General features: G+C 45.6%; 1 protein-coding gene across 2 annotated transcripts in view; it reads right to left on the reverse strand.

Annotated features, from left to right (window-relative positions):
- Window positions 1-12,958, reverse strand: part of LOC135911968 (isobutyryl-CoA dehydrogenase, mitochondrial-like) — a 105,215-nt gene that overhangs the window by 4,736 nt on the left and 87,521 nt on the right. For both annotated transcript variants that reach the window (XM_065444350.1, XM_065444349.2), the window contains exons 8-9: window positions 6,845-6,947; window positions 6,692-6,756 (exon numbers count right to left, since the gene is read on the reverse strand). In XM_065444350.1, the coding sequence (XP_065300422.1) occupies window positions 6,704-6,756; window positions 6,845-6,947 (156 nt within the window). In that variant the 3' untranslated portion in view covers window positions 6,692-6,703. The remainder of the gene's footprint in view (window positions 1-6,691; window positions 6,757-6,844; window positions 6,948-12,958) is intronic.

The raw sequence follows: 12,958 nt of genomic DNA on the forward strand, positions 1-12,958 counted from the left end.
CGTAACAGGAAGTAATCTTGGGGTCGCAGAATCAAATGAATTCGGTTGTATAAAAAGCGAGTTTCTTGCAAAGCACAGAACTTCAGAGTGTGCACACGCATTACGCCTGCATCGCCAAGCAGCAGCTGACGAAGACTATGGTGTGATGAGGCGTTGGAAACGCATCCGTAGCTCAGGCTGCCATGATCGCATCAGCGGAGTCAGTTGATTGACCCGGAGGGCAACACGCAGCTTCGTAGCAGTATCCGCCAGTTCTTCTGACATACATCGTCTGAGTGCACGTCCTTCAACTGAACAATGCAGACGTCACTGCACCTTCAGCACGTCCCATGACTCTGGGTCAGATCTAGAGAGGCACGCAAGACTCACGACAAACAAGAGAGCGAGCGCGCGTCATGCAGAACGCGGATGTCGAAACGCCAAGGTTTTAATGATGACGACGCAGGGAAGCAAATTTCAAGTATAACTGGTTTGTGATCGGAAATGCAAACAGGAGATGAAGGTAAAGTTATCACATCAGACTGGGGTACATACTGAGCTAAACTGCTTGGCACAAAGGAATGGTCTAACCTGCTTCACAACGCGCCACGTCCAAACAAATGAAAAACCCAGAAAAACCTGGTATGTATCCAGCAACGAAAAGCGCTTGACAAAGCGACGCAACTCCCGTGCGTTCCAATCAGGGCGACCCTAGCTCGGACCTTGCATGTCTGCTCGCCTGTCTAAAACGCAATTAAAATCCCCAAGAAGCACGACGTGACGACCGTCCAGGAAATATACGTCCAGGTCACGATAAAAAAATCACTGGCCTTAGTTGCCTGCGCTTGTCCATATATGCACAAAATCCGTAACCTAAATGAATATAGTACACAATCAAATGCCGATATCCGCCCTGTCCTATCATAAAAAGATGACGATCTCGCAAGAGAGCTACTTTAAAAATAACAATACGGACTCCACCAAAGTGTGATGCCACGAAAGAGAAAAAACAATCTAGGTTGAAAATGCATTTCTAAGCAAGAACATGTCCAATGGTGAAAAAATTTGTTTTTTGCAAACACAGAATGGCACAATTTTTAGCGCAGGCCACGCTGATAATTCCGGCTTGTTTTATAGGACTTCCGAACCCCTGCGCGTTTAATGAAATAATATTCAAGGTGAGAGCGATATTTAGATATAAATGTGTCATTAAACGGACCTGGTCGTGTCGTTCAAGTCGCGGTCCAGAGAACAAGTCCAGGGGTCATGCACTACACACGTCACAGAGCACACTTTGACCCTCCCGAAGAAGACATAGGTTTCTTTGGTCGCTGTAACTCGGCGCGGCGATCCAGACGCCGTCCGAGCCAGAGGCTGACGCGTGGGCACACTTTAGGTCTCGTGGGGCCACCATTTCTACGTCGAGTCCATCCAGGCTTGAGGAGAGTCCAATACTGCTATCAACTTCGAGGCTGAAGATGTTTCTGATGATGATGATGTCGGTAGCGGCGGGGCTGCGGGATTGATTTCATCGCCACCGACAACTTCGGCAGCATGGGGCTCATTCAGATGCAACTGATGCGGCGTTGTAGGTGACGCAAGTGAGGCGCATGAAGCCACAGGAGATTTCGTGGGTGTATTGAATGTCGAAATCGCAGAGTCAGGTGTTTTAGCCGTGTTTAGAACCTCGGTGCGATCAGGAGGACCAATGGCAGCAGCCGAAGTGGAGGCGCTATCGGCCACAGCATGCGTGCCCTTCGCTGTTTGGAAGGCCAGCGAACATGACGTGTTGCGATCCGTCACGGCATCAATAGCAGGGCCTTCTTTTATTGCGATAGCAATTATATGGACACTCCAGGCGTATTTCTGCCATCGCCGTCGCCGCGAGGTCCCGTATGAGTGAAATCTTGTGAGGGTGAGCCGGCGAACGCGGTTCCACCTCGCGTGCGCGAGCGAGGAATGCCGTCCAGATGCGTGCCCTCTCCTCTGGCACGCGAGGCAGGGGGGTCAGTTAAGGGACGGTAAGGGAAAAAAGGCTCCAGTAGCGGCGTCCGAGTATGAACGCCGCACAGGGCACGCGACCGTAGGGTGACCATCCTCACAACGCCGACAAGGACGGTCACATCCGTCGCTTTCGTGGCCATGGATACCACAACGGCCACAGAACGCTGCGGTGCACTGTGCACGGTAGTAGTCGCTGGAGCTGCACCGTCGACACACGCGTTGCAAGTCGCGGTAGTCAAACGTCACACGATGACCACAGACTCGCAAGTAATTGGGAACAGGGGTTGTGGTGCTCATTTCCATCCGAACGACGCGGGTGCCCGTGAGCACGCCACGTCGTCCGCTCATAAGACCAGCGTTGACAAAGAGAACCTTGCCGTATGGTGATAGTGCCGGGAGGACGACTTAATTCGGAACGAAAGACGACAAGAAGAGGCAAGTTACGTTCGTGACCTGTGGGCCGACGGGAGCGACAGGGCAACGCTCGCCACCGATGACGAAGCCGCCAGCATCGACGATTAGAGTCATGCAAGCCATGCTCTTGACGGTGACTTGGAAGTTGAGGCCGCCCATGTGCTGAACACAGTTTACCTCAAAGAGGCCAACTACTGAGGCCATCGCGTCGACGACGGTCTCGGGACCATTCCCCGCAGGGACCACAACACCGAATATTTGGGCCTACGAGGGCGTCCACGACGCTGTAGGCGCCATGGCGTGAGAGGTGGACGTCCTTGACGTGAAACACGCAGGGACGTTAGCAGAAACTCTTGTTCCGTCTTTCTTCTTCCTGCTTTGTTCTGTGTGTTGTATGGGTGACTTCAATGAATGTATGCACTGTTCACTTCACTTTACCGAGTGCTTGTAGCCTCTCCATTACGAGCGGTATGCGCCATTGCATTTTTGCTTGCTTACGGGGGTATGAGCCATTGCTGATGATGACAGATGCCTGTTTTGAGCTTGTTCTTTATTGAAATGTATGCTGTTCTGTACGCTGCTTGCGTGATTCCAATGAATGTATGCACTTTTTGCTTCACTTTGCTAAGTGCTTGCAGCCTATGCATTAAGAAAGGGATGAGCAATTGCATTTTTTCTTGCTTGGGGGGGTATGAGCCATTGCTGATGATGACGATAAATTTTGTTCATGTGCGGATACAAAAAATGCCGACCACCGAGAAGGTAAGAGCGACGCTGTAAAACGGGTAATTGCTTATAATTGGTAATAATTGGTAATTGGTAATAAGTGGCTATCGCAGAACGCAGTATTGTGCAAGGCAGTGCTCCACGCGGTAATGAAAAGTCAGAGCTGTGCTTCGCAGTTATAAGATGAAAGCATTTGACGGCTCATGGGTCGAAAAAGCCGACGACCGCCCGACGTTATGGCACCAAAATTAAAGCACATGCGCCAGCAAGTCATCAATACCTTTATCAATAAAGCCGCTCGATTATCTCTGTTCGCGTTGAACAGACAACCATCTAAATAATGAGTGTGGCAACAAAAGTGTCTGCACGTGGTTCGCCCGGTTTTGTTCACATTTGCCGAGCAATTTACACATGTCTTGTGACGTTTAGAGGAGCACAAGTATGCCTGCGAGAATTGTAATAAATTTGTTTTTGAATGTTAGCGCTGTGTGCTTGTCTAATTTGTCTTTCCGTGTCCCTCTCACTGTGCTTGCGCTACAAGAAAGTAGAAGGCACCACATATACAAGCCCATGTAGCTACTGTCATCGATTAAAAAGTTAAAATGAAGAAATTTCATTCAGTGAACCTGCGTATGTCTAAATGGTCTTTGGAGACTTGCCACGACCATTCTAATGTGCCGTTACCCACGAAGAACCAGTGGCGATGTCTAGGCGACTCAAAAAATGGAACAAGAGAAAAATAAGTAAAGAGAAAACCAGTAATAGGAGGTAACAATGCATTCAATGAGAATGTAAAAGTAATTTAATGAATGTCTCGTGAGTGCGCCAGCTTTCGCTTTCATCCTCTTTCATCATCATCATCCCCAGCCTGGTTACGCCCACAGCAGGGCAAAGGCCTCTCCCATACTTCTCCAACTACCCCGCTCTCATCCCCTTTAGCCTATGCCAAAATGGCTGTCAGTTTTATTATTGCTTGGTAGAGTCGAATGTCACCTGGAGTCTCGTTGAAACCGTTTAATAAGAAAAGTAAAGCGCGTAGACAAAAGAAGCTCGTAGTGCAGAGCTGCGGCAAGTGTGACAGCTCTCGGCTCGCGATAAGAATAATTTCGCAAAGCTTACAACCGTGCAAAATACTACAGTAATCTGAATGTTTTCGATGTGCTGTGAAGCGTGGAAAGTGTACAGCAACGTGATACGCTCCGCAAACCGTGTCGGCGTGCCTCGCGTTTTTTCACGGGAACGCCAGCGCCTGTGCTGGCTCACAGGCCTCACTATCGTTGTGGCCACACGGTCGTTGTCAGGTTACTTGCGGTACCACGACCGTTTGAAAGAAAGTCACTGACGAGGGTATGCGCAATGCAGATAGCTGACTTGTCTAGAAACAACTTTTTTTCGAAAAAAAAATATCTGCTTTTTATAGCGAAGCTTTCATTGCTTCCTCCCCAAAGGGTCTCGCTGGATAGAAAACTCATATAGCACTCAATGTCGGCCGACAATGTAGTGCCGGTGAGCGCACGCCTGTTCTGGATAATAAAATGAGTCAAGACATAAGACCTACACAGATAATGTCTTCGCATAGCTATCTCTTAAGCACACAGACTTCTTGATAAAACAGCAGATGTTATTCCATGGCTGCTTTTATTTTCTTAATTGTTGAAATATTTTTGGCTGCCCACTTTTGGGTCACTGGGTGTGCGACAATAAATATGTGCCCATTCTTAGTCAATTGCCATTTGTGACACAATGATATAGCAAGCTCAACGGCTGCATTCATATTTATAAGCTTGTTTTGTTTAGTTTAGTTTCTTACTGTGCCGTAAGGAGCCCTACATGAAAAAAAAGAGAAAATGTATTCAGGTATGTGTCGTACTTCTCAGCGCACCGCAGACCTTTCGACCCCGTTCTTCCATCGGCGAGTCCTATGCATCGCCTTCGTCGTCGTGACCTCGCTGCATCGGCGTTTCCCGCTGTGCATTCGCCTGTTCTGGTATTTGCATTTCGACATGGCTTGCGAACGGTGTAGTACATAAACAATGTATGTGATTACGTGTTGCAAGGGATGAAAATAGAGGCAATTGTACGTATCGCATTTAGTTGTATAGCATTTAATTAAACGCTTCACTAATCCTTCACTTGATGAAAATTCCAACATTTGCGTTGGATCTGCATAACAATTTTAAGCATGGAAACAGATTTCTGAGCGAGTAACGTTGGCATGACGGATGATTCAACTCGCCGAGTGCTTCAAAGCAGTCTCCCAGTCTTGCGAAAGTGCGCTCATAGTCCTTCAAAAAACGAAGACACCTTTCCGGAACTTATACACAGCATTTCGTTTGCGCAGCAAGGGAATTCGATTTTTCTCGTCATTTTCAGTGATTGGAATCCGTTCCTCGAAAGACAGAGAAAAACACGAGTATTAGCCAACATTTTTTATTTGGATGTGTTCAGTTATGAAGAACTCCGTCTGATCGACTGTAGCCTAAACAGCTACCCTCACCGGCTACAGTGACTTAGTGTATTCGACAACTCCTCGAGACTGCAGTGATCAGACACCGTGCTATGCTTTCGCTACGGGATTGGAAATTCTCTCTGATGAATTTGGGCGTCACACACTTAGGCACTCGCTCAGAACCTCCGTAGCCACGTACAACTGCTGAATAATGTTAAGCACTGCCCCTATATGTTCTCTGTGCGAGAGAATAACTCATTGTTGGTTCAGCCTACTGTCAGCATTCATGGCGTGAACCTAGTCGCAGCAATAAGTACCACTGTGAGATGCTGAAGCTCTCTCGGACGATGTTCTTTACAGCAGTTTATGAGAATCACTACTCACGGCGTTATTTCGCTATTTAATGTAGTATTTCTACTGCAATATATTTTTTATTTTTTGTTTCAGTGGAAACTGATAAAGAACAGGAGTTGAACCAATCAAAACGCCGGCTTTCGGCGACATCGCCGGGTTCTCTGTGAAAAAAAAAAAGAAACCAAAACCACTGCACCATTGAAAACAAGCAAAGTATTGCGAACTTTTACGTTGCCCTAGTGAGACCATGAAGTTTTCAGCATTCGTGTGTTTAGGCAATGTGACACATGCGCGTATGTCAATGTCCTCAGCCATCAAATAAGCATCTAAGTCTGAGTGTTTTTTCCCCCTGCAGGCTGCTGCTACGTGTGAAAGAAAATAATAGCTATTGACGTGTACACTTCTGGCTGCCTTTATATCCACCCCGTTCGATAAAGCGCTACGCGGCAAGGCGTACATGGTCTGCATGTACAATGCTTAGTGAAAGACATGTTTTTTTTTTTGCCACAAATTAGAACACACACAAAAGGAAGATCCATAGGCGACGACACGTGCGTCCTCCCTCTGTGTGTGTTTTATTTTCCACAAAAAAACGTGTCTTTCAGCAAGCATCAACTAGGCCAACAACCAGATCTGTTGAAATGCTTAAAGTCTTTTGGCTACGAGCATCGTTGCGTGTCACAAGTAAGAATAAAAGAAACCAAAGGGGTCACTGTTATGGTTACAAGTCACCACAGTAACTGGAACGTAACTTCGCATGCCTACCTTATATCGTCTTTATCCTTTTAGGATGTCTTTGGAAATCACCATCTGCATGACTTCGTTTGTTCCTGTGTAGGAGTAAAGGAAGGGCTTTGAGAAAAAGTAACCGAGGTGCGGCATGAACAATGCAAACTGTTCTCCTAACATTAAATTCACCTTCAATGATCATGTGGGCACGAAGGTCTCGCAGGTACTGTTGCACGGGGTACTCCTTGATGAATCCGTAACCACCCAGCATCTGCAGCGCTTGGTTAGTAATCTGTAACAGAACACACTGTGCTTGAAGGACCGAAAGCCTCAGACCCTTTCAGCGACTGCAAGATGGCGTCTCGTGACCAGAGAGCCGAACCTTCTCACTCGCTGGCTTCGGGCGCAACTGTTGCTGGCAATGGAGCTACGGAGCCGAATCGCACACATTGCGGAATAGCTGCTCAGCTTCACCCACAATTCCCTTAGTCTACTGAATTACTATTACTAGTAATTACTAGTACTGAATAAGTACTACTGAATTCATTAATTTAGTAATCTCACTCAAACGCCTTAATTTAAAACATAATATTCCTCACGCAGAAGACTTGTTTATTTATTTTCTTTTTTTAGTGCGCCCCACATTTGCTGCACTATTGTCCTCTGCAGTAAACATGGCGTCCACGTCGTGCGCCGGGTCACCTGTGAATTGGCACCATCTGGTCGCTTAATACAGCGAGAAGGACTTAGGCGAAATTCGGCGAGCAGTGCTTGTCTGAGAAGACGGTGCAGCTTCTGTGCAACGTGCACGGCGTTTTAGCGCACGTCGCTCACCACCCGAATTTCACGAGCTCGGGCACTGCAGAGAACTGCGCAGATTTCGCATATTCAATTAAATATAGGTGCGAGATTGGCTGCAAAGCGACATAGAGCTCCGCTCGATCGACTTGGGCATTCCATTTGCACACTTTGAGCAGTTGAGTGCGTTAGGTTACACTGATATGAGCGCCGTGGACAGTAAACGTCAAGCTAAGTCTGTCTATGGTCTAAAATATGCTCCAAGCGTGTAGAGCAGACACAAAAGCAAGAAAAAAAGAAAACAAGCCGCAGTTTAGGTCGCAGAATATTAAAAAGAATATTATTCTTTTTTGGAGTTGTGCAGATCATCTGGAACTACTGAAGAACTATGGAAATTTTTCCATGATATGACAACATTTTGCATACAACATTTCATTCCTGAACGTTCTAAACGTGTAGGAAAAAGAAACCCCTGGGTAACTCGGGAAATAATACACACAAAAAGAAAAATTAAACGTATGCGAAAGGCTTGCACCCTCCATCCTAGTATCGCACAGAAACATGACATTCATCTTTTAGGTAAAAAGCTCCGGCATAACCTGAAGACGTCTAAAGATAACTTTTATAACTCAGCACTGAAACGATTTCTCAAAGAAGCCCCAGATAAGTTTTGGAGGTACTTGAATCCAACGGCTAAGTCGTGTAGCATGCACACAGACAAAAGTAGCCAGGATCAAGCGGGGGCATTTACCTCCTTCTTTTCCTCAGTTTTTACCATTGATGACGGTATTTTGCCTACCATCAATGATTATGCAGACAGACTTCCTATTCAAAATATCATGATTACAGAAGAGGGCGTTTTCAATCTCTTACTTCACGTTAATATAAAAAAAGTCCCGGTCCTGACGAAATCCCCAATGAATTCCTTTATAGATATGCCGAATGGACATCCAAGTTTTTAACACTAATTTTTCAATCATTCATTTCTAGTGGCTCGTTTCCCGCTGCCTGAAAGCGCGCAAAAATTGTGCCCATACATAAAGGTGGCCCAACCTCTGGCACTAGCAACTACCGACCGATATCGCTCACGAGCACCTGTTCTAAAATGCTAGCACACATTGTGTCAAAGCATCTGCTCACCTATTTAGATGAACATAAATAATTTTTCCAGGTCAACATGGCTTTCGCAAAGATTTGTCCACCGTCACTCAGCTTATTGAATTTGTGCCTGACCTTTCTAGCACAATTATTGCCCGCGGCCAAACTGATATAATATTCTTAGACTTTGCAAAGGCCTTTGACAAGGTGTCCCACAAAAAGCTTTTACTTAAAATCAGTGTTACTTTCAGAAATTCTTCCCTTACGCGGTGGTTCAATTCCTACCTTGAACATAGAGAACAATATGTTCAATAGGGACATCAGCAATCTAGTTTATCTCCCGTGGTATCTAGGGTACCCCAGGGTAGTGTCTTAGGGCCCCTTTTATTCTTAGTTTTTATAAATGATCTGCTAAATGACATCACTACCCAAATAAGAATGTTTGCCGACGACTGCATATTGTACAAGAGAATAGAGTCACCAGGTGATCAGGCCGACCTTAAGCTTAACTTACAGAAAATTAAGAACTGGTGTGATCGGTGGCAAATGCAGCTTAACCCAACTAAATCGGTTTTTATGTCCAGTTAAACGATATAAATACCTAGGTCTTATATTTACACCAGACTTGCGTTGGAATCATCATGTAAATGAGCTTTGTGCAAAAGCTAACAAAGTATTGTGGGGGCTGAGACGTAACTTTCACTGTGCCTCCCCTTAAATTAAAATTATAGCTTACAAAACCTTGCTCAGGCCTATAATTGAGTACGCAAAAATAGTATGGGATCCCTACACCCAAAGTAACTGTCTACAACTAGAGAAGGTCCAGCGCCTTACTTCTAGGTTTATATTGAATAAATACCGCCGTTTTCACTCTCCGACTGAATTATGTAAACTTGCAAAGCTTCCACCTCTACAAAAACGTACGGAGTATGAAAGGCTTAAATTCCTGTTCTTAGTAATTCATAACCATGTCAAAATAAAATACGACAAGTACTTCCAAATCAAGACACAGGAAACATCACGGCATAGACACAGTATGTATATACCTCCTCCCACAGTGCACAATGACTGCTTCAGGTGTAGTTTTTTTTCCCAGGGCAATTCAGCAGTAAAACTCTTTGCCTGACTCAGTTGTCCAAATAAAATCAGTTAATGCATTCTTAGGAGCAATACATTGTCTTATGTACCCTGATACACCCTGATGTTCTGTAGTAATATTGTGACATAATAAGTCAAAATGTGCTCGGTAATTATATTGTTAATGTATTTCATATCAGCAGTTCTACTTCATTTTTTTTCTTTTTTTTTAGTGCATTGTTCAATCGCTCTAATGCACTTCTCTGTTTATGTATGTTACATCCACTCCTGTAATAGCCCGTCATGGGCTGACAGTATCAATAAATAAATAAATACATAAATTAATAAATGAATAAATAAATAAATAAATAAATGCGAAGCATCGATTGCAACAACAAATTAGTAGACAGCAATACGAAGTAAGGATAGTAGATTTATCGGCCGTATAAACTTTAAACATTCGCTTACTACCTAAATTAATAAGCACGGTGTCACACACACACAGGTGAAGATGAACACATCCGACTCGATGACCGCGGAAATTCGCTGTCAAACCGCTGGAGTGAAGAAGCGCAGCAGCAGCAGCGAGCGGATCGACGTTCGTGCTGCCTCTAACTTCAACGAGAACTAAGCGTCGAAAGCAGAGCGCATATACGAAGCTACCAGCACTCGGGGCACTTTGTCCACATCGCAGATCGCTTTCAAGACAGGGCGCCCGCGCCGTACGCAGCAGCCGCGGTACGCAACACCGCCCCTGCAGCAAATTTGACGAGGTTTGTTGCATTTAAAACAAAAACTTAAAATCTAGTGACTGTTGGTTTTGAATTTTTGAGTTGGGTCGTCAATTTTCTATTAAAAATTGGCAAAAATCGAAAATTTTCAAAGTACGAAACTATCAAGTGTACAACTCTGTAACTCAATGACGAAAAATAATACCACAATTCTGTGGATTGTATCTAATGGTACAGCTAAAGCGGACAAAATTGATATGTCACACATGAATATAAAAAAATTTAGTAATACGGTAATACAGCTTTTGCAAAACCCTTGTACCCAACGCAACAAATTCCCGTAAGATGTAAAATGACACATCCAATTTGTTCGCTTTGAATGATCTCATGGATGCCGTTTACAGAACCGCGATATCTGTTCTTGAAGCAGAGCTATGAAATTGTAAACTTCATGCTTCTATTATTTTCGAATGGTCAAATATTTGAAAATCTTTTTAACAAAATTCAGGCTCTAAATCTAAATTTCGCTTTCAACAGTCACTAGAACTTAACTTTCTCTCTCAAATGCAACAAATTTCATTAAAATCTGTCCAGGGGTTATCTCAGAAAAACGTTTTTGCGTTTTAAATGTATTTGAATAGGCCGCGTCGGAGTTGGGCCCGAGCTAAAGCTTCCTCTTAAGGCCTTAAGGGCTTTGCTGACGTTTTTAAGGACATGCGAATTGTGCGACCGCCTTTGAATGTTGTAGCGCGTAGTTTCGCGTTACTGTGTGAATTTTCTGGTTTCCATTTTTTCCCTCTTCTTCTTCTTTCTCCTTTTATTCCCTTTACCCCTTTCCCCAGCACAGGGTAGCAAGCCGGTACTTACACTGGCTAACCTCCCTGCCGTTCCTCCCCTTTGTCTCCTCCTCCTTCCTCACTGCTTTCCTCCCTTGCGCGCCCGAGGTTTAGCAGCGATGGTCGGCTGACCGTCGCAAGCCTTCACTTCGCACATACAGCATACGGCGCGTGGCGACGATGTTATCGTGCTTGGACTTTATACGGAACCTCGAGCCGAGTGAAGAAATGCGCCTGACCCGTCCATGTATTTGCTATCACAATAATAAACTAAGAGGGAACATCGCGTCAGCGCGGCCAGCTTTAACAAGCCAACTCCTGGTGAACTCATCGCTTTTTCTCCCTCAAAAAGTAGGCCCAACACGTGACTCTGCGCTCGGCGGGCTCAGTATATCTAGTCTTCTTGGTTTACGGCAAGTTTCATTCGACGCGCACTTGTTCGGGTGCTTTGAATGAATGAATGTTTGGTGTTCAATGGCGCAAGGGCCAGGCATGGCCGAAGAGCGCCATGCCCGTGGTAATGAGTTCGCAGTGTAGTTATGAGTACTATGAAGTTGATCTGACGTGGCTGTAAAGGGGCCTTATAAATGGACGCTCTAAATTGCGTAAAGTCAATGTGTAAAACATTGTGGCGATGACAAATGACGTGTACTATGAGCATTAAGGTGCGTTGCGAAGGAATGATACGATATACAAAATATGTCAGATGCTAAAATTGACTAGAGCACCACTGCCTCGTTAGAGCCCTTGAGACACAAGGGCCTGCCAATTCACAGCTCTGTGTGCATTTTCCTTCAGATATGCCTTTTGCAGCGTATGGCAACATTTATCGTCTTCGTCGCAACATGCGAGCGCGCCAGGCGTAGTACGTTGCTGTCTTATCGTTCTGCGATGAGAACAATTCACACAGGCAGGGTGTGTTTCTCCCCTTTTATGCGAAGCATATTACGAGAGCTCAACCCAGCTCCTCAGGCGCGGCGGTGTTGCCATGAAATCACGTGACACCGTGACGTCACGACAGAGGAGAAATGGCTTTGACTCAACTCTTGCAAGACGGGCTGGGTGGGAATCGAACCAGGGTCTCCGGAGTGTGGGACGGAGACGCTACCACTGAGCCACGAGTACGATGCTTCAAAGCGGTACAAAAGCGCCTCTAGTGAATGCGGTGTTGCCTTAGAAACGAGCTGTTTCTAAGGCGCGCGTCTCTTGCTCAGGCGCACATTTCGTTGCCGCGCCGAACGCTGCTTTGCTCGACGCTCACCGCGTCCAATGCGGGGCGCGTAGTCGCTGCCCTGTAGCCCATTGTCTTACACCCCTTGGCGGGTCGACGGGAACGCTGTCGCGTTCCACTCTTGAAGGCGAAGAAGTAATGCATGAGTTGTTTCTTCGTCTAGCCGAACCAAATATAGCCAAGCAACAGCAGTTCACCAGGCTAAACAGTGGTTCAACAACTAAAATAAAGGCTAGTATGCTTCGCATCCTGGGCTTAACCTTACCTAAGCCACAGCCATTTTTTTTTTACAGCAGAGCTGTGCATAGCTAGCATTTGGCAAAAAATGTGTCTGATATGTTCACACAAACAACTTCATCTGGGCTGATCTTGGTGATAGTGCCGATAGGGTCCAAGCTCAATGGCACATACCCCTGTGGGCTCGGGGTCCTGCAATGAACCCTTGAACTACCCTTGTCACACGTGGGACCCAAAGAGGTCCCAGGCACAAGGGTAAGAGCAGATGTTTTTGGAAAACCGTTTTGTAGAACTT

Source organism: Dermacentor albipictus, chromosome 10, assembly GCF_038994185.2.
Source record: "Dermacentor albipictus isolate Rhodes 1998 colony chromosome 10, USDA_Dalb.pri_finalv2, whole genome shotgun sequence".
Taxonomy (NCBI): domain Eukaryota; kingdom Metazoa; phylum Arthropoda; class Arachnida; order Ixodida; family Ixodidae; genus Dermacentor; species Dermacentor albipictus.